The following is a 22,414-nucleotide window of genomic DNA, read 5'->3' on the forward strand; positions in this document are numbered from 1 at the left end:
TCGGACGTGAGATCGCCAGGCTAAACAGAATATTGGGACTGATGTTTGTTGTTGGGGACTGAAACCGGGAAAAGGGTGGGTGGAGTTTGGGAATCCAAAGGGTATATAAATATAGTTTGTTTTACTTTTATTTTGTTTTGCTACTGGCATGGAAATAGGGAAAGACGTGGTCGATCTTAGGAAAATGATGGGTAAAATTGAATAAGTTGAAATTGTTTTATTTTTAAAATGGTCTAAATTAAATGAAAATAAAGTGAGTAAATATAAATGGAGGAAATGGAGGAAAGAAGAAAAGTTAAACAATAATAAAATCAAATTAAATTAAAATGGAGAAGTAGATCAAGGATTTGCTGAACCAATAATTCAAATTGGAATAGAAGAAGGGGAGGTGTGAGGAGGTCTGAGAAATAGGGTAAAAGAGAATAAGTATATGAACAATCAGGTGTTTTTAATTGTTCTTTTTTATGTTTTCGATTTTTGTATTTTTCTTGTTTTTCTGTTTATTTTTGTGTTTGTGGTTATATGTTTTGTTCTTTATGAAAACGCTAATAAATATTCATTTTTTTAAAAAATGAAATTGGTCTCAAGGTTTTCTTACTTTTGACTGACATGCTTCTCAGCACCTCCTTAGCATCGTCCTTGGTTAACAGGATGCCCATGGGAGCCAGTATGTCTTTCAGCTGAGAAACCTCGACTTTATCACCATCCATTTTGCTAATGAGCATGTAGAGGTTATGTACAGCTGCAAAGAGGAAAGCGGGTTGCCAAGTTAAGAGACAGGTGAAATGGTTGTTCTATGGGCACCTCAGCTGATGGGATGCGGGTGGCGCTGTGGTCTAAACCACTGAGCCTTGGGCTTGCCGATCAAAAGGTCGGGGGTTCCAATCCCCGCAATGGGGTGAGATCCTGTTGCTCTGTCCCAGCTCCTGCCAACCTAGCAGTTTGAAAGCACGTCAAAGTGCAAGTAGATAAATAGGTACTGCTCTGGTTTCAGTGTTCCATTGTGCCAGAAGCGGCTAGTCATGCTGGCCACATGACCTGGAAAAACTGTCTGCGGAGCGGACAAACACCGGTTCCCTTGACCGGTAAAGCGAGATGAGCGCCACAACCCCATAGTCGTTTGCAACTGGACTTAACTGTCAGGGGTCCCTTTACCTTTACCTTTTATGCCTCAGCTGGACTGTTGCATTTTGTAGAGCAGAGCATATTTCTTCTGTTGACCACACACTCTGATCTTCATTTGCAGCTGTGGACCTTGAATTTTGTCTGACCTTGACTATGCATCTTTAGGCCCCTCTAACTAATCATTTGCAAGCTGCATAGAAGACCCCACTAACCTACAGATTCAGAGAAACGCTCATTGTTCACCACGCTGGCCAGGAAGTCCTTGAAAGTCACCCTTCCGAATTCTGCAAAACCAACATTTCATAAAGGTTTGAAAGAGGAACCGAAGATGCCATTCAATCTAACTCCTGCCACTCCACAAGGTAGAATGGTCAAACCATTTCCCCTCTACCCTTAAAAGTTAAATCAATGAATGAAAGTAAAGCTCACCATACAAAGGGGATGGGGACCCTATAGATGAGATGTATTTCTAGATGACTCCAGAGAGCCAAGCTACTCAGACTATATGGGACTGGCAGAAATGACCGGCAGAATCCGAGACCAGGGAAAAGAGACGGCAGAAGAAGATTGGAAGAAATTTAAGAACTATCTTAAGAAACATTGTAAAATTGATGAATGTTAGAATGATGCTGGTTTAGAAATTAAGTGGATTACAGTTGTAAGGATTAAGTTAAAAGAAAAGAAAGGTTAAAAATTAGATAAATTTAAGGGTGAGGATTTGCTGAATTAAAATTTGAAATTGGAATGCAGAAAGGGGAGGTATGAGGAGGTCGGAGAAGTAAGTTATAAGAAAATAAGGGTTTGAAATTATACTTGTTCTTTTTGTTTGTTTGTGTTTGTTTGTATTGTTGTGTTTGTCTGTATAATTTGTGAAACTTTGATAAATATTCTATAAAAAAAGAGAGTCAAGCTACTCAGCTCAATAGGAAACAAACCCTCTCCTGCCATGCAAACTCACAATCACTGACCCATCTGTCCTGAATAACGGAAGTTCCTGGCTATACTGAGCAGAGTCGCAATGGGATTGCAGTTTGACAAGAGAGAAGTGGCTCCCTGAGCTCTGCTAAGATCCAGTCATGTAATGCTTTTTAAGGCAGGGTTTTGCTGACTTATTTGGGCCCATAGGCATATTTGGAATTACAAGAATGTACCGTGGGTGCCAGCCACAAAATGGCTGCCGCGGCAGTGTAGCATATCTCAAAATGGCTGTCACAAAATGGCCGCCACAGCTAAGAAAGCAAAAAGAGAGGAATGCCCACAAAACAATGCCCACCTCCAACCAATTGAAAAAAAAAAGGCACCTATATCACCTGCTGCCATGCTCACTCACAAGGATTGGTTCCTTGCACCTATTCTTTGAGCACATTTAAGGGGTGTTTGTTCAAATGTAGGCAAGCTATTGCAAACAGTAACTGAGCAGGAACAGCAGAGTCTCTCACACATTGTGGAATTTCATGGCGATATTTGATGAGACGTTTCATGGGTGCCAGAGGAGGCACACTGGAACCCATGGGTGCTGTGTTTGTGACCCCTCGGGAATAAAGAGTCCACGTGATTTTATAGGGAGGGGTGCCTCACTCTGTGTTTCACATCCTGGTTTTTCTGAGGCAAGAGAGCTCAGTGCATGTAAGCTAGTAAGGCTCTATCTCAGATATCCTCTTTACTTCAAGGTGGGCAGAGACTGAGGAAGTGCATTTTGCAGCCTAACTAGAGGAAAGGGATTCAAAAAGTTTCCCTGAGGATTCAAAAGCTGACCGTTTCCCTTGAGGATGTAGATTAAAATTCCTCCAATTAGAAACCAGATTCCACAGCACCCAGGATCCTCCACTCTCCTGTAACATTGCATGTCAAGGGGGCTTCCCAACTAAAGGAATGCACATGGCAGATAGTTCACTCTTGTCAAAGATAACACAAGTTGCTTCTGCATCATCTATCATCTTTATCAACCATTCTTCTCTAGTTGGGGCTTTATCTTAATTCCATCTTTGGGCCAAAAGTAACCATGCTGCCATTGTCGCAGTTTTCTGCTCCTTTGGTATTTCTGAACCTACAATTCCTAGTAGAAAAGCTTCTGTTTTCCCCCACAAAGGTTATTTTAAACTCCCCCCTCAACTCATTATATATCATTTCCCAGAATGCTTTTGTTATTTTGCATGTCCACCACATATGGTAGAATGTGCCCTCTTTCTCCTTATATTTCCAACAAATATTTGAAGCAGTTCTATACATTTTTGCTAGTTTAGTGGGTGTTAAATATCAACGGTGTGGGACGCGGGTGGCACTGTGGGTTAAACCACAGAGCCTAGGACTTGCTGATCAGAAGATCAGCAGTTCGAATCCCCGTGATGGGGTGAGCTCCCGTTGTTCCAGCTCCTGCCAACCTAGCAGTTCGAAAGCACGTCAAAGTGCAAGTAGATAAATAGGTACAGCTTTGGCAGGAAGGTAAACGGCGTTTCCGTGCACTGCTCTGGTTCGCCAGAAGCGTCTTAGTCATGCTGGCCACATGACCCGGAAGCTGTACACTGGCTCCCTCGGCCAATAAAGTGAGATGAGTGCCACAACCCCAGAGTTGGTCACGACTGGGCCTAATGGTCAGGGGTCCCTTTATCTTTACCTTTAAATATCAATGGTACATCATTTTCATATCTAAGCTTGACTTCCTACTACCACCAAGGCTTTGCCTTACGGGGAGCAGGAACGAAGACAACTTTAGTACTTACCATCTACAGGGATGGCTTTTAAGGCATTCTGGAACTCAGTGTTGCTCAAGTTAATACCCAGACCTTCCATAATGGACTCCAAGTCTCTGACGCCAACTTTCTCACCTCTGATCTTGCTGAAGTTCACAACAGCAGATTGAAGTGCTGCCAGAAGAAAGACCAAATATGGAATTACTGTGTTCATAGGGACTGAAACAAGTATTTCACAGGGATACTAGTCTCGTGGTGAAAATCTGTTTTCTGTTGGAGAGAGGTTTGGAAGAGATTCTAACTCTTTCCTAGCAGTTCGCACAATGACTGGTTGCACCAGTCACCTTTAAGGCTTGTCTACATCTTATATCTGCCCACACCCATCTGAAACAAGTGTTCCACATGAAAATACTTAGGCTAGAATAAATCAAACGCCTTGTTTTGCAAGCAGGTGAAGATTGTACTTAAAAGAGTTTCAGTAGTCACAGAAATAAGCCTATGCATGTCTCTATCCTATAGGCAGCAAAGGAAAGAAGAAGAAGAAAAGTTTCCAATTGGTTTAAAAAGATAAAGAAAAAAATACTTGGTTTAATTACAAAGGGACTGTGCATTTTTTCTGTGGGCAAAGATATTCGGGCTGTGTAAATTTCCTAGTTAGGGAGTTTACCCATGTGTAGTTTTGTTGAGCTGGGAGCCATGAAGCTACTGGATTCTTGCAGGAAGGCAGAAAGAGAGAGAGAAAGAAGTGGCAAAGATGCTAGGAGCCTGTTCAGTTCCTCCCATGATACCTTGAGCTCATTTCTGACTCAGGTTTACCCTTTCATACATGCAAGTGATAGTCAACAACCGTATATTGCCACGTTTTCCATACAGCAAGATGCCATTTCCACAATTTGAGCCTATCGCTGAAGTCACAACAAAGTTTATATTTCAACTTGGAATGTTGCTACAGCAGCACCCCCAGAGTCAAGGACTCTTAGAAATGTAGTTTTCTCAATATATTTGACATGCTAGAAACTAAAGTCCCTGGGCAATATGTTTACAGCTGCATCGGATTCAATTTGATCCCCCCCCCTTTCCCCCCTTTCTCCTTCTGTGTTGGAACTCCTATTTGGGGACTTCCCTGGCTTTTTTCTGACCCATGTAGGACCAGTCTGGATAGTTAGCCTTGGTGAAGACTTGACATTTTTATCCCCAAAAAAGTTTTTGATTGAGTTCCACTGAAATGAGGCTGCATTTTAATGTTTTAATGTTGTATTTTAATTTTGTTTTTAAGCTGTTTTCTAATCAATTGTTTTTATATTTGTTGTTAGCCACCCTGAGCCCGGTCTTGGCTGGGGAGGGCGGGGTATAAATAAAAATTATTATTAATTATTATTATTATTATTAGCAGAAACAGTCATTGCTGCCATAGCAGACACAACATAAAAGGGTCTAGAGGTCTCACAGTAGAAAAGGGAAGGGCCTGTGACACTGTTATTCTCCTGATGCTTTCTGAACTGGACTCAGAATAAAAACCAAGCTAATTTTCTTGGTGGCGGTCAGGAACAGCTCAGCTTGTTGAGCACAGTTCCAAACTGAGGCTTACCCATCGCTAGCACCAACCTCACACCCTCTCCTAGATCCATGCCCTTGTCGTTAAGACGCTCACCCAGAGAGTCCTTGAAGCGTTGCCTCTTGGACAGAGTTATCAGGCAGTCCTTGACGTTTACAATCCCTTCGTCTGGAAGGAAAAGATGAAACAGTACAAAACAGCGACAGAAGAACAGGACCATTAAAAAGCAAGAAGAGGTTGGGTTGCTAAGAGTCAGGATCTTGTCTGCTCCTGGATCAAGCAGAGACTGAAGGCCGATAATATTCAGAGCAGTCGATTTCTCCCTCAGTCTGCAACGGTTTCCTGCTTATGAAGAACATATCACCTGGCCTACAAACCTGCCATTTTCCCACCTCAGAATTGTGACCCTGCCCGAATTCATTGTGAGCAAGTGAGTATCTCTCTGCTCCAGTTCCCCAGTATAAAGAATGGTGTTATGTACTGAGTTGAATAGGATCCAAACTGCAGCAGTCTGATTGGTCCTAGAACAATAGGATCCAAATTGCAGCAGTCTGATTAGTCCTAGAACAATAGGATTCAGAATGCAGCAGTATGATTGGTTGGCAGGAACCACCCAATCCTGCTCCAGATAGAAGTGAATCCACAACCTGATTGGCTTACAGTAGAATTCCGGGATTAGCCAATCATGTGCAGCCCATTGTGTAAATAATGTATATAAAGCAGATACTGTGAGGGGACTTTCATTCATTCCTCCTCACCACTATGAGCTGAATAAAGAGCATGAAATCACTTTGCGACTCTGAGTATATTTCAAATGGGGAACTCAATTCTAGAATGGGTAACTCAACACGATTGTTGCAAGACAAACAGGGTAGAAATTTTAAAGGATTTTTTTTTCAAATCAACAGTATTTTATAAGCTGCAGTAGCCAAAACATTGGCTCCTTCCATTGGAAAAGGGTTGCACTGGCATTTAGTTTGGTCTTGGGAAAAGTCCACTCCATGTATAAATTCCTTTTAAAACTGTTTAACTATAATTGCCCCAAGCCAAGGGACAACTGAAATGGTTAGGGTCTCAAAAAGAAAAAGAGAAAAACTTATCAGCACTCACCATTTTAGGGGGTGGGGCTGAAAAGCAAAACCTTAATAACATAAAACCTGTTTTCAAATTTTAAATTCGAAACGAGTTTTAAATTTGCAGTGGAGACGTGCATTGGCTCCGAGCACAATTCAAAGTGTTGGTGCTGACCTTTAAAGCCCTAAATGGCCTCGGTCCAGTATACCTGAAGGAGCGTCTCCACCGCCATCGTTCAGCCCAGACACTGAGCTCCAGTTCTGAGGGCCTTCTGGCGGTTCCCTCACTGCGAGAAGTGAGGTTACAGGGAACCAGACAGAGGGCCTTCTCAGTAGTGGCACCCACTCTGTGGAACGCCCTCCCATCAGATGTCAAGGAAATAAGCAGCTATCTTAATTTTAAAAGACATCTGAAGGCAGCCCTGTTTAGGGAAGTTTTTAATATTTAATGCTGTATTGCTTTTAACACTCTTTTGGGAGCCGCCCAGAGTGGCTGGGGAAACTCAGCCAGATGGGCGGGGTATAAATAAATTATTATTATTATTATTATTATTATTATTATTATTAATATTATTAATATTGTGGCCATGATTTTCTGGTGCAGCAGGAAACACATCTTCAGGAGAGTGGCCTGAACACTGCTTCCTGTTGACAACAAATTAGAAATGGGCCACTGATGTTGTGCATCTTTAAGTTCATGCCCATTCAGAGGGACGAGGCACTCATGCCCATTCAGTTCATGCCCATTCAGAGGGTGAAGGCATTGCAAAGTCAAATCAGAGTGACAGGAATGCTTCCTGCCCTCACTCGGAATGGGAGAACATCTTCCATCCCTGTTCCATAGCCTCCTTAATCATTGCTAGGATGGTTTTATTCGGCTAAGCAAGTCCACACATCTTGCCTCAATCCTAGATATTACTACTTCTTTTGGAAAGGAGGGGGTTTTTTATGAGGAAGAACATGAATCTGGCTCAGCCTCCCATAGTCATCATGTTTTCTCCGTTGCGTAGCAGAGACTGAGCATGCAAAACCAAAACTCATGCTCAGTTTCCCCTTGCCCACAAAACTCACCATTCACGAGCTCCTTTGCAATTTCCTGGAACTCTTCATGTTTCAAGTAGATGCCCAACGTATCCAGAGTGGACTGCAGCTCCTTTGGTTGCATCCAGCCATTGTTCCCTATGTCGATGATGGTGGCAGCGCGCTGTAAGGCTGGGGAGAAGCAAGACTAAGTTCCAATCCAGTGCCAACAACAGAGGCCAGCACACCTGGACGGGCCTATACCCACACACCTATTCCTTCTGCTACCCCTAGGGGGCGACAGAAAAGTGGGAAGTTCTAGAGGAGTTGCCTTGTTGTTAGCCTGCTGCAGTAAAAACAAGAGTCTCGTGGCATATTAAAGGGTAAGGACTACCAAACGATATGCACATTCACGTCAGATGCATTAAGAAATGCCTAAAACGATAAAGGTAAAGGTACCCCTGACCATTAGGTCCAGTCACGGACGACTCTGGGGTTGCGGCACTCATCTCGCTTTACTGGCCGAGGGAGCTGGCTTTTGTCCGTACACAGCTTCCAGGTCATGTGGCCAGCATGACTAAGCCGCATCTGGCGAACCAGAGCAGTGCACGGAAACGCCATTTACCTTCCCGCCAGAGGGATACCTATTTATCTACTAGCACTGGCGTGCTTTCGAACTGCTAGGTTGGCAGGAGCTGGGACCAAACAATGGGAGCTCACCCCGTCGCAGGGATTCGAACTGCTGACCTTCCGATTGACAAGCCCTAGGCTCAATGTGGTTTAGACCACAATGCCACCCGTGTCCCAAGAAATGCCTAGACCTGGCCAAATTTCACATGAAATGCAAGGTGGCAGTACTCTAAGCAAAGATGGCCTACCCATAATTAAGCTAAGACTGTATGCATACAGGGAACTGCAGGTATTTGCTATGTGGGAGTCTACCACAATGTGTGTGTAACCATATGATGACCCAGCCATTTGTATTGTCCTTCAGGTGGGGAAGAATAACTGCATCACTCCCCTGCTTCCCTAGATTTCAGATCACTTGTGGGGAGCATAATGTTAAACATTGGATTGGATTGTTGTGGATCATATTGATTCCTCTGAATTGAGGCTTGTGCACACTTCAGGAAGTCGAAGTGGTAGCTTTTCCTTCTTAATTTAGGAATGTACACAGTCACAGTGAGGCATCAGGCATAAGCCTGCATTTTATTTTTTGATCAGGACTTGTATATTAAAGAGGGCTTAGATTTTCAAAAGTTTCATGCCAGGCAGACCAGCTGCTTAAGAAAACACTGGCAATGTTTTCCTCCTAGACAAGGGGGCCCCTTGATTGATAGCAGAAAACAATTCTCAAAGTCGTAAAAGCTGAAATTACAGGCTGAGAACGGACACTGACCCTACATGTTACAGAAGATAACAAAGGCAGAGATAAATATAATTAGGAATGAGTAAATAGTAAAATAATACCAGTAAAATGAGCTAGATCTTCTTTCTAAGGTTAAAGACCAAATGGAGAAGCATCTAGCTGCCAGAAAGAAAGCATTTTTGGGAAGTCTTTTTAAAGCTGTTTCTTTCTTAAACTGAGAGAGTTTAAGGGCAATAAATGTTGGGAAGATCTAATGGGAAAAGCAACTGGCTGGAGAAGGGGGGGGGGAGTGTAAACAGGGGAAGAGGCTTTTTTCCTATTTTATTTTGAGGCTGTAAACTGTTCCTTCCTTTTTACTTTGAGGAAGTTTATCCTTCTAAAAAGCTATCTATGATAATGTATGAAATATGCTGGCTTAAATGTAATTATGCAAAGGATTTAACAAATGCTGGATTCTTATTTCATATAGTTGTAAGAGTTGTAATTAAGTCAGCCACCAGCCCCCTGCCAGACAGGAAGACGCCATCTAAGCTGTCCTGATATATAAGTTGTCAGACATTTGTTTAGAAACCTTCAAATGAAGGAGATCTTTCAATGTTGATGTGAAACTCAAGATCCTTGACATATGTTTAAGATAAAAATTTAAGATTAACCATTTGTTTTAGAAGGCAATAGGGCAAGGAGGGCAAGAGGTGAGCTGGTAATTAAGATTCCTTGTTGAGACACATGTAAGATATATTACTACTTATTTGTCATTTATAGATGTAACAATATATAGCTCTTTGTGTTCCATATAAGGACAGGAGGATATGGGTGTATCTTTTAGGATTGGTTATAGCAATCAGCCAATAGGAAATCCAACCAGGCTGATTGGACAGAGGCAGCCACAGGAGGAGCAAAGGGGGCTGGATTAAGGGAATATAAGGGCTGGCCATAATGGCAGGAGGCCAGGCCAGAGCTTGGTAACCATATACCACTGTGCCTCTCATTTATTTGTCTGACAAATAAATTATTATTTTAATTTCTCTATTGCTGCATTGAATATTTCATTCCAGCTAAGCGTTAACCACAAGCAGGGTGCTACAACAGTACAAACGTATCTAGCCTGACCCTGTCATCCACAATATGGAGGGCTGCTTGGACATCATCCTGCGAGGGGTGGGTCAGTCTATTATTGGTCTTTCCCAGTTTAGCATACATTCATTCATTAATAATAATAATAATAATAATAATAATAATAATAATAATAATAATTTATACCCCACCCATCTGGCTGGGTTTCCCCAGCAACTCTGGGCGGCTTCCAACAAAGATTAAAAATGCATTAAAACATCAGTCATTAAAAACTTCTTTGACATCTGGTGGGAGGGCGTTCCACAGGGAGGGCGCCACTACCGAGAAGGCCCCCTGCTTAGTTCCCTATAACTTGGCTTCTTGCAGTGAGGGAACCGCCAGAAGGCCCTCGGCGCTGGACCTCAGTGTCTGATCCCTCCCATTTATGCATAATTCTGCTTTGAATAAACCTGGATGAAAATACATTCCCCCCGCCCTGTGCATTTTAGCCTAAAATACGAATTTTTGACCATGTCTTGATACTTTTTTTGAGCCGAGAACTATATTGAGAAATGAAAACCAAAATACCTCTCCCCCCAAAGGACAAGTATTCTGCATGTTAGTCCAGGAAGCATTCTTAAAAATGCAGACCAAACAAAATCCTCAAGCATCCCTACTTTCAACTTGTCTTGACTGCAGTATGAACATGCTTTGCTCCCCTTCTGTTACGTTTTCCTTAAAAATATTGAATTTCTGCGTTATTTATCATATAACAACCATGTCTGGCTTTCCTATTCCCCCTCCTCCTGTGCAGCTGCTAATCCAAATCTTTCCCCAATCTCATACTTCATTATGTCCTTTCAAGGCTGAAGGAGGCAATGGGGGGGGGGGGGGGGAGGAAGAGTGAAAGTGGTGAGAAAGAAGATTATTCATGTATGCTAAAACAGCAGCAATAATGTTACTTGCCCCAAAATGGAAAGAAGCAGAAGTCCCAGCAAAGGAAGAATGGATACAGAAACTTATGGAATATGCAGAAATGGCAAAAACTTACCAGAAGAATAAAAATAAGAATGAATAAAAATAAGAAATCAAAATAACATTTTTTTAAAATAAAAGAATGGAAATGGTTTGTTGAATATTTACAGATAAATTATAAACAGATGAAAACATTGGCAGGATTATTCTAATAACCTGCAGTTTTATAAGAGTATATATTTAAAGGGGCAAAGGAGTAAATTAAGTTAATTTGGATATGCAGAAGATATTAAAAACAAATTTAAGGAACCGCAGAAAGAGGGGGAAGGAAGTCAAGTTTTGAAATGGCAGAATGATTGTAAAATTAGTGAAATGCATAAAATTAGTGAAATGTATGAACTTGAAAAGGATAGAGATAGATAGATAGATAGATAGATAGATAGATAGATAGATAGATAGATAGATAGATAGAGATAGATGATAGATAGATAGATAGATAGATAGATAGATAGATAGATAGATAGATAGATAGATAGATAGATAGAGGAAGATGCAAGAAGGCATCTGGGGAGGAAATCTGAAGCAGGCAATAAGGGAAGAGGATGGTTGGGGTAAATGGTGCTCAAATCTACATCTCAAATAAGGACATTTCATATATGTATCTGTTTCACCAAAGAAGTCTAGAAAAGAGCACTGAACTTACCTTCCAGTTCAGTGAAATCCTCCGTTTCACCCAATCCTAACAAAAAGTCTTTGAAATAGATCTGCTCATTCTCTGGAGAGGGGGGAAACACTTTTTTTTAGTTTAATGTGCAAGGAAAATATTGGGATAAAGAAAGTACATTGCATGAGATTTAGGTCCTTTCTTGCATCATGCAGCTAAAGCCAGAATCCGTACTCAATGGCTAGCAAAAGATGAAAAATCACAGTGAGATGGCACTATTAGATTTAAGTTTTAAATTCCTCCACCTCCCACTCTGCCCATTGTGTGCAGGAAGACAGTGATTGGGCTGATTTAGTAGGCAGAAGAATCCCTGTACAGTCGTACCTTGCAGTGGCGTAGCGTGGGTTGTCAGCACCCAGGGCAAGGCAAGTAATTTGCGCCCGCTAACCTGGGGCAAGGCAAGTAATTTGCGCCCGCTAACCTGGGGCAAGGCAAGTAATTTGCGCCCCCTAACCCCTAACCTGCCGCCGCTGCCAGCTTCTTCTTGCTGCTGCCTGGTCTGGTCTGGTGTGGTTCTCTCCTGCGCTCAGCGCTGCGCTGGGCGGCCGCTGCACTGTCCCTCCCCCAGATAGTCCCTCGCTCTCTCTCCGCACTGCTCGCCTGGCACCCCCCCCTCCACAGTGGGCGGCGACCCGGCGGCTCGGATCGGATCCGCACAGCCAGCACTGCAGTGAGAGAGAGTGAGTGAGCCAGGTAGGGGCAGAGAGCTGCGAGTGCGAGCGCGCCCCGATGTTGCGCCCGGTGCGGCTGGCCCCCCCTACACCCCCCACGCTATGCCACTGGTACCTTGGAAGTCGGACGGAATCCGTTCCGGAAGTCTGTCCGACTTCCAAAACGTTTGGAAACCAAAGCGCGGCTTCTGATTCCTGCAGCCAATTGGACGCCCTGTTGGACGTTCGGCTTCCAAAAATAGTTTGCAAACCGGAACACTCACTTCCGGCTTTGCGACTTTCGAGAGCCAAAATGTTTGAGAACTAAGCTGTTCGAAAACCAAGGTACGGCTGTATTGCAAAATTAAAGAGAATCTGACTGCATTGTGGGAGAGATGTTCTATTTCTGTACTACTAGGAAGCTAAAGGTAAACTAATGGGGGGGGGGAGAGAATCCAATCCAAAATCCTTTCTTTTTGCCTTCAAGCCTTTGGTGCACCTTAGAGAATGATTTTTGAATCAACTGCCCATCCTGAGCAGATGGCAGAATCAAGAGTGGCACATTCCAGATTTTATTTCACACTGCTTTTCTCCTCACACCTTGCTGGCTTCTGAGACTCCAGAAATGACACCACACAAGTTTCAAGCTCGTCTCTGCAAGCACATGAGCTAAAAATGTGCAGGGTTGTTTTTATGTTTTGTTTTTTAGAAAAATGAATTCCGAATACTAAAATGTTCTTACATAGAATTGTGGAATAAGCCCTGCTTTGGCCACTGCTTTTCCACCAGTACCTTTCAAATGTAAAAGGTAAAAAGGACCCCTGGGCGGTTAAGTCCAATCGCACACAACTCTGGGGTTGCGGCGCTCATCTTGCTTTTCAGGCCGAGGGAGCTGGCCTTTGTCCACAGTCAGTTTTCCAGGTCATGTGGCCTGCATGACTAAACAGCTTCTGGCGCAATGGGACACCGTGACGGAAAGCAGAGCGCATGGAAACGCCGTTTACCTTCCTGCCACAGCGATACCTATTTATCTACTTGCACTGGCGTGCTTTCAAACCGCCATTGGCAAGCCCAGGAGGCTCAGTGGTTTAGACCACAGCACCACCCGCATCCCTTTCAAATGTATGATTATGTTAAACAGCATCAAAGCCATAATGTGATCATTATTCATCAACAAGTTGGAACTGGCCTGTGACTAGATAAATATAAAGGTATTCAGTGATTGATTGATTGATTGATTGATTGATTGATCCACCCATCCACCCACCCATCCACCCACCCATTCATCCCTAAACAATATGCAGCTTCCCCTCATGTTATCTTGTAAAAGCTTCTTCATTAATCTTGGTGAGGCCCAGGCAATGCCTGTGTCAACTGTCTAGGAACAGAGAGGGGCCTAGAGGACAGACAACAGGTAAATCTTTCTTACCGTCAGTTTTGACTGATTTGACTATATCGTTGAAAGTTTTATTGGGCAAGTACAGTCCCAGGCCACCCAGACTTCCCTCCAGCTGTTGAACTGTCATCTTCTTGTTTCTGATGCTTTCAACATGCTTTATGGCATCCCGCAGTGCTGGAGGAGGACATGAATTGGGAGGGAGGGAGGGAGGGAGGGAGGGAGGGAGGAAGGAAGGAAGGAAGGAAGGAAGGAAGGAAGGAAGGGCTGCCATCAGTCCCCTTATTCACCGTACTGAGTAGTTCAACTCGCCACATTTCTGCACGAGTTTGCCATTTTGTAATTTAAAAAATCCTCATGAAAATCTGTCAGCATTTTGAGAAGTTATGGAGAACGGATTTGAAATTCACGGCATGCTGTACGTTGAAAGAAAATTATAGGAAAATGATGTGCTGTTGGTATTTAATGTTAGGATATTTCCGTTCCACCTTAAAAAGGGAGCAGGCTGTTGTGTGTCACAAGCCTGCGTACTTCCTGCTCACAGGAAGTTTCTGTTTTGTATATAGCTTTTGTTTCTCTCTGTTGCCTCGACATCGAAGCAGGTAGTCATGTTTTTCCTTTGTTCTGACCAACGCTGAATAAATCTGCAAAATATGCTCTCCTGGGTGCATCTTTCGTTGTGGAAACTCTGCAAAAAGGGCATGCACGAATCCTGGAATGTGGACAGCTATTTCTGAGGCTCGTGTCGCTAATTGACTGATACTGTTTCCACCAGAGACCGGGAGACGGCCGGGAGACATGGTGGCCTTTGTCTCCCTGGCAGTATCCCAACATTTAACCCCTAGTAAGTTGGCAAAAATGTGTAAGAGGGGTACAAATATCTGTTGGAAATGTAAAGAAAAAGAAGGGACCTTTTATCATATGTGGTGGACGTGTAAGGTAATAAAAGCGTTCTGGGAAATTATATATAATGAACTGAAAAAAATGTTTAAAATAACTTTTACCAAAAAAAGAGCACATTCCCCCCTATTATATCCCCCCTTTTGTACATAGGTTCAGGTGAAGAACGGCATCGAAAAATTGAGAGAAGTGCACATTGTGGATCGCGGTGTTTCGGCTTGGATATTGGCTGAAGAAGTTTGGGAGTTTCTCATTAAATGCAAAAAACAAAACAACCCTCTGAATTTTCTCCTCTGACTCCAGGCTCAGATCACTCACTGCATTGTGCAGAAGAGGAGCAGAGGCTGAGAAACAGGGCCGTTATAAAGTCACTGTTGCTGAATGGGAAGCAAAGGGATGAGGAGGAAGGAGCAGTAAACTGACAGAGTCAAGGCTCTCCTCTCCTCGTTCCCCACTTGTTTGTCACCTGCCCTCCCGACAGCAGTGCATTCACAGCCTGCCAACCTCCATGGAGTTCACTTTTCCCAGCTTTCCAAATGCTTACCTATCAATTCAAAAAAGTGTGGGGAATTGAACCAAACCTTCAGGAATTCGATCCCATCCAGTCTCCCTGAACCTTCAAGGGATTGAGAGAAAAGGAGAAACAAACAGACAAATAAGTGATCATATAGGAAAGGTGCCATTTGGAAAGTGATCTCATAGGAAAGGTGCCAAACAAGTGATCACATAGGAAAGGTGCTATTTGCCTGGTATTTGCCACGAAAGGGGATACAGCCCCTTCAATCAACCACACATCAGCTCATGGCTTAAAAAAAATATTTTGTAAATTGCTCCACCATTAAAATAATAAAAATTATGGGGATTTCCAACAGCCTTTGGCGGGGGAAGTCAGAGAAGCTGGACACAAAACATCTAAATACATTACTAAAGGTGTACGAGGAACATCGCTGTGTTCACGCTGAAAGTGAGGAAAGCTTTTGCATGCATTCTAAATACCGAGAAGCCACCTGCTACCCTTCTGAAAGGCGAAAGGAAATATGCCAACAGCCAGGCAACAATGGTGGCCGCAGAAGTTCCCAGCCCCCAGAAGATGACCTTTTCCCACCAAGGACTGGAGTGATGTCCAAGCATTTGCAGCTGGAGATTGAAGCTGTGTGTTCTCTTCCCACTGAAGATGCAGGGAATCCCAGTGGCAAAGTGATGCTCTATGCAATGAGGACCCTGGCCCCTGGAGAAAACTGATGCGCCCCACCCAAAGGGAGGTGCTGTTTGTGCTAGCAAAATGCCCATGATTATGGCAGGCTGAATGGCGAGAGAGCCAGTCTAGAAGGACCATTAAAGGTAAAGGTAAAGGGACGCCTGACCATTAGGTCCAGTGTGACCGACTCTGGGGTTGCGGCGCTCATCTCGCTTTACTGGCCAAGGGAGCCGGCGTACAGCTTCCGGGTCATGTGGCCAGCATGACTAAGCCGCTTCTGGCAAACCAGAGCAGCGCACGGAAACGCTGTTTACCTTCTCGCCAGAGCGGTACCTATTTATCTACTTGCACTTTGACGTGCTTTCGAACTGCTAGGCTGGCAGGAGCAGGGACTGAGCAACGGGAGCTCACCCCGTCACGGGGATTCGAACCACCGACCTTCTGATCGGCAAAGCCAAGGGTCTGTGGTTTAACCCACAGCGCCACCCACGTCCCCTAGAAGGACCCTTAGATGGTGCAAAACAGGTGTTGTCCTTCCTGCAACAGTTTACTTATTAAACTTGTATCTGAACTCACATGGGGTCTCCTTTCCACACCTGCTTAGCTGCAGCAATTCTGGAGCATCAGAGACTCCTAAGCTACTTACTGGGCCCTCTGCCAATAGTGCGCTCTCTTGTAGGTTTTGTCAACCTAGTCCACTCCTATTTGTGTGCCCTTGCCCCTGAGCCTGCGCTCAGTTTCTTAAGTCTGAAGGGAGAAGATTAAATGGAGATGGAACCCTAGGATATTAGCCGGAGAAACAAGGAAATACAACCACGTTGGTTGCACTGTTATGAAAGATGTCATGGAGGCTTTTGGGCAAATATAGAAAATTAATTAAAATCTCACCATCAATGGAGACAGATGTCAGAGCTAGCTGAAGTTCCTCGGCTGATAGTCGGATACCCAGGATTTCCAGGGCAACTGGCAACTCTTCCTTCTTGATCTTCTGTTTGCAGAGCTCGCCGATTGCGTCAAAAGCCTTCTTTAAAGCTGGCAGAGCAAAGGATATACGATATATACGATATACGATATCTTTATTGTCATTGTCCCATACAGAACAATGAAATTGAAAAACTAATAAAACATTCAAAAACCCCTAAAAACTCTGAAACCCCATTTTAAAATACACTATACTATACTATAAAAATCCCTAAAAACTCTGAACCCCCATTTTAAAATACACTATAATATACTATAAAATACATTATACTAAAAAATACACTATACTATAGAGATCCCTTATGCTGCATTTAGAACCAGAATTGTATTTGTGTAGAAACTGTTTCTCAGGCGGCTAGTCCTGGCCTTTATAACCCTATACCTTCTTCTAGAAGGCAGAAGCTGAAAGAGATCATTTCCGGGGTGCATACTATCCTGCGCTATCTCTGCCTCTTTCTTATGGCACCTGGAAGCATAGATTTGATCTAAGGTGGGAAGAGTGCACCCAATTATTCTCTCTGCAGTCTTTATAACCCTGGATAGCATTGTTTTTTCCCTGGCCGTGCAGCTCCCAAACCACACACAGAGACCATAAGTTAATAAGCTCTCCACAGTGCAATGGTAAAATGCCACCAACAGGTCCTTTGAGACATTGTTTTTCCGGAGGATTCTCAGAAAATATAACCTCTGCTGTGCTCTCTTCATCAGGTCTTTGCTGTTTTCTCCCCAGGTTAGGCCGTCTCTCAACTCCATTCCCAGAAATCGAAACACCAAGACCTGTTCCACGCACTTCCCCTCAATAATAAGGATCAAGAGTGTTCATTTTTACACTCATTCCCATTTCACCACCGGCAGTCTGGAGACAACCGTAAGATGATTTGCAACAGGTTGATTTTAGGCAGCGAGAACCGGGAGGGGACACATCCTTGAAAGGCGAACAGCTGGCATTAGCCCCCATTTGAGCAAACAAGAGGGGATGGTCAATGATGGAACTCACCAGGGGCGATATAGTAATCGTGTGATGTAATCGTCTGATGGTGTTTCCTGCTTGGCAGGGGGTTGGACTCGATGGCCCTTGTGGTCTCTTCCAACTCTATGATTCTATGATTCTATGATTCTATAGGGAAGACTGACCTCACAGGGGCAGAGGTGGTGGAAAAGCCGAGAGGGGAGAAACGCACCTGAAAAGACCAGCGGTTGCAAGCCGCACGGTGCAACCCTATGACAGAGCATGCCTGTATCACCCTGGAGGAGCCCGTATGGGGATACGGAGGATGGGAGGATGGAAGAGCCAGTCTCAACACACCCACACACCCCTTTCCATGCATCAGACCACATGTCACAATTTCTCAGAAGCATGTATTTCTACTTCTGCACACTGATTATTACAATAAAGTTACCGGTACATGAATCTATGGTAAGATAACAATAGAGGCAAGGTGTGACACCCCTTCTGTTGTAAATGTTAGAATCCCGGAAGCCAAGACCCAATCTGGGGGCAAACACTCTTTGGGTGAGAGAGCCCCAGCTGAGATTTATCACCAAAAAACACATAGCAAAGAAAATAGTTGGAATTGAATATAGGCCGTAAAACCTTAAAAATGTACCCTTCTGGCACCTCCGATTGCGGACGGGATCCGTTCCGGAGCTCCGGTCGGATCCTGAGGCTTCTGCAACCAGAGGGACTGCTTCTGTGCATGTGCACACGACGGTAGACCGAATCTCTGCATGCGCGTGCGGCGAAACACTTCCTGGTTTGCCGCTTTCGCAACCCGAAGTTTACGTTACCCAAGGGTAACGTAAGCCGAGGTGCTACTGTATTATTATTATTAACCCCTTCCCACATCTGCACATTCACTCAACATTTTCATATGCACTGAAGTATTGTTGGGCAATCAAGATATTGTTTTCTGTGGTCTTACCATCAAATTCTGAGATAGACTGCGTACCAGTTATACTCCTAATAATCTCATCAAAGCCTACAGTCCCGTCACCTGTAAGGAACAGAATAGCATATAAGTTGAGGGGGATAACTTGTACCTATGTGTGGGAAATCTTGTTCTTATTTATTCATTTATTTCATAAAATTTACCTACCGCCTGATTTCTTAAAAAACAAAAACAAAAAACAAATGTCCCAAAAGCAGTTCAGAAAAGGAAAAGAGCAAAACAATAAAAGCATCCGTTAAGAACAATTAAAAACAGCTATTTAAAACATAATAATAATAATTAAAATCAACAGTAAGCTAAAAGCAGATTAAAACACATGTAAACATTCTACATATCTGGGTAGGCTTCTCCAAAAGAAAGGCTTTTAGGAGGCACCGGAAAGAGTACAATGGTGTCAAAAGGCAGGCGTTCCAAAGCGTAGGTGCTGTCAGACTAAAAGACTGATTTCTTATAACTGTGGAACGAGTATTATGTGGCATCTGTAGCAGCCAGAGTTCTGCAGAACGAAGAGGCTGAGTGGGCCTTTGTGGGGTAAGGCGATCTCACATTTGTTCTTGCAAATGTTTCTGCAATCAATCTTGGCACCAAAAAATGATCAGCTGGTTATTATTATTATTATTATTATTATTAATCCTGCTCTTCAGCCAAAAAGGCTCCTTGAGCAGCTTACAAATCACTTTTCTCCCTGACATCCAGTTTTCCATGTGAATGATGCTATTGGTATGGTAGAAATTCAGGTTTTTGCAGGCATGCAGTTATACAGCCCTAGGCACAAGTTAACTATCTCAGCGCAATCCCAGACTTAGGTGTGGGACTTGGTAGGAACTCAATATTCTATAAGCGTGTTTAATGTCTAATGTGTATGAGAAATTGGGGGGGGGGGAGAAGGGTGATGTGAAATACTCAGGGCCATATTTAGGTTTGAGGAGGTCCTAAGCTACTGAAGGTAATGGGGCCCTTTATATGTCCAGCTGTCCTTTGTCAACAACAAATTGTCGTTGTTTTTTTGTGTTGAATATATGCTATATGGTAATTTATGGACCTACTAGGTATCTAAAGCCATTTGCCCATGCAGAATATAGGCACCCTATATATAGAAATGAGCAAACCAGTGATATTTCAGGGAGCAGGCTAGCAGGCGGGGCCCATTATTTACATCATAGGTGCCTACACAACACAAAACACTGTTGCTGTATGTAGGATTTATTTTATTTGTTTTTTATCTTATATTTTGGAAATGTACATCCAGGTTTTTTTCCCTTTAAATTTTTTGGGGCCCCCAAGAGAGTGGGGCCCTAAGCTGTAGCTTGTTTATCTTATACGTAAGGACATACTGATGGCAATGTGGTTCATTAAAGCAGCAAGGGAAAAGGAGGGAAAATGACAGTCCATGCCCACAGGCTTACAATGCAAAAAGAAACAACATGGCCCCAATCAAGTGTCCTGATCTCACCTGTGACTGGAACTGAGTGGACCAGCTGCTGCAGTTCCTCTGGTGTCAATTTGATGCCCACATTGGCCAAGGTTTTGGGCAGGTCATCCACTTGGACTTGGTCACCTCTGATATTACTCATGGCATTCATAGTATCCGTCAGCACTGCCAAGGGCAGGAGGGATGAAGATGCAGTTGGTCATTTTTCATTCATTTGGAAGCAAGCCTAAAACTACGGCTAACAAAGGATTTCCTCCCTGCAGGTGGAAAAGTAGTCTGGCCATTTATTGGTAGGAAAGGGTTAAGCGCGCACACCCACACCCACACACCCAAGAGACTAACTCTCAACCTCCTATGGCTGATTTGCAATTTTATAAAGTCGACTATCAGGGCACGGAATCACAGAACTGAGCATCAGCTTTGAGCTTGAGATTGCTAGGGAATGACGACGAAAACACGTTTTCTGGGAAAGCCTTCCCCAAACCTCCTGCCCCCCCAGATGTTTTGGACTACAAATCCCATCAGCTCCAGCCAAGGGGCAGGGATGATAGTTGTATTCTGGAAGGTACCAGGTTTGGCAAGGCTGACCTGGAACCTGATGAACGGTTCTAGGTACCGCAACAAGGAAAGATCTCTCAGTTGGCAGACAGCCATAAAATAAATGGCTGGTTTGTCCTTACCCGTTGCTTCCAGGAGTTCTGGTAAGAGCGTATAAACCCTCATGAATTCTCTGAAATCCACCCTGCCGTGACCTAAAAGGCGAAGTGTAAATCAGGAAAAAAAATAGCGCAAATCATCCCAGCCTGTACCAACCTAATCAAGATTTGGCCCCTGCACAACTGTCTTTTTCTTCTTCTTCTTCTTCTAATAATAATAATAATAATAATAATAATAATAATAATAATTTAATTATACCCCGCCTGTCTGACTGGGTTTCCCCAGCCACTCTGGGTGGCTTTCAACAAAACACTAAAATACAATAACCTATTAAACATTAAAAGCTTCCCTAAACAGGGCTGCCTTCAGATGTCTTCTAGAAGTTTGGTAGTTATTTTTCTCTTTGACATCTGATGGGAGGGCGTTCCATAGGATGGGTGCCACTACCGAGAAGGCCCTCTGCCTGGTTCCCTGTAACTTGGCTTCTTGTAGTGAGGGAACCGCCAGAAGGCCCTCGGCGCTGGACCTCAGTGTCCGGGCAGAATGATGGAGGTGGAGACGCTCCTTCAGGTATACTGGACCGAGGCCGTTTAGTCTGCAAGAGACTGTTCAAAAGAGAATAGCACCTTCCCACCCAGACCCCACCCAGAAGTCTTACTGTCGGCTTTGGCTGTCTTCATCACTTCCTGCAGTAATTCATTGGCCTCTGGGAGATCCAGGGTCTTCAGGGTGGACTCAAGAGCATGGAGATTAAAATGGTTGCCCTTGAGCTTGCTCAGAGCCATACAGGTGAGTTGAAGTTCTATAAAAAAACACACTCCAAAGTCAATACGACATGACAGAACAGCCCTGCACAACGAGGCCACAAAGGGTAGATTTGCCTTGTTCGATATTTATAACCAAAAAAGAGAGGGTCACCACAACGGCTATTAGCCATGATAATTTTAAAAAGTGGAACTTCTGGTTTTAGAGGCACTCTACCTCTGAATACCAGATACCAGAGACAAAAATCATGGGATGGCTGCTCCGCTGCACTCTACTTATGAGCTTTCCAGGGGCATCTAAGCCAGGCGTGGGGAACCTTTGGTCCTCCAGATGTTTCTGGACTACAACTCCAATCAGCCCCAGCAAACATGGCTAACGGCTAGGGACAATGAGAGTTATAGTCCACCAACATCTGGAGGGCCAAAGATTCCCCATAGCTGATCTAGATGGGCACTGATGGATATACATAATGAACATGGCAAGTCATGTTTTTACAGTCAACAGCAAAGCCTTCGCCAATCCTTTCCTGTTCTTCCCTCTATTGTCCCTTACACATTCTCCACTACCTATTTTGTCAGCACAGGAAGCCGAGTTATATGGAGTCAGACCACGTAGCTCAGTTTTGTCTCCACGGACTGGCCGTCAAACCTGGGTGGCTCAGCACGCAAAGAAGATGCTCTACCCCGAACTACAGTATGTCCTTTCTTGCAGGCTGCCCCTTCCTCCTTTCAGGGTTCAATCTCTGGCATTCAAAAGAAGGGCTGTGAGTTCCAGACTTCACAAATTCTTTCATTTTTTTTTAAAAAAGAAAACCAATCACAGAAAGCCATGGCCAGCTTGGGTTTTTTCTGCGAGAAGATAAATGAGTGTTGTTCTTTTTCCTGCTATTTACGGAGTTGGGT

The 22,414-nt window shown here is 43.7% G+C and overlaps 1 protein-coding gene across 5 annotated transcripts in view; it reads right to left on the bottom strand.

Moving 5' to 3' along the window:
* The window catches only part of LOC310690462 (uncharacterized protein), a 123,773-nt gene that overhangs the window by 42,802 nt on the left and 58,557 nt on the right, over nucleotides 1-22,414 (bottom strand). For all 5 annotated transcript variants that reach the window (XM_083469373.1, XM_083469372.1, XM_083469371.1 and 2 more), the window contains 13 exons: nucleotides 21,406-21,549; nucleotides 20,771-20,842; nucleotides 20,112-20,255; nucleotides 18,632-18,703; nucleotides 16,617-16,760; nucleotides 15,075-15,146; nucleotides 13,664-13,807; nucleotides 11,564-11,635; nucleotides 7,515-7,655; nucleotides 5,467-5,538; nucleotides 3,846-3,989; nucleotides 1,338-1,409; nucleotides 599-742 (listed from right to left, as the gene is read on the bottom strand). In XM_083469373.1, coding sequence (XP_083325499.1) covers nucleotides 599-742; nucleotides 1,338-1,409; nucleotides 3,846-3,989; nucleotides 5,467-5,538; nucleotides 7,515-7,655; nucleotides 11,564-11,635; nucleotides 13,664-13,807; nucleotides 15,075-15,146; nucleotides 16,617-16,760; nucleotides 18,632-18,703; nucleotides 20,112-20,255; nucleotides 20,771-20,842; nucleotides 21,406-21,549 — 1,437 coding nt within the window. The remainder of the gene's footprint in view (nucleotides 1-598; nucleotides 743-1,337; nucleotides 1,410-3,845; nucleotides 3,990-5,466; nucleotides 5,539-7,514; nucleotides 7,656-11,563; nucleotides 11,636-13,663; nucleotides 13,808-15,074; nucleotides 15,147-16,616; nucleotides 16,761-18,631; nucleotides 18,704-20,111; nucleotides 20,256-20,770; nucleotides 20,843-21,405; nucleotides 21,550-22,414) is intronic.

The sequence above is a fragment of the Podarcis liolepis genome (genome assembly GCF_965112155.1).
Source record: "Podarcis liolepis genome assembly, chromosome: 13".
Classification (NCBI taxonomy): Eukaryota; Metazoa; Chordata; class Lepidosauria; order Squamata; family Lacertidae; genus Podarcis; species Podarcis liolepis.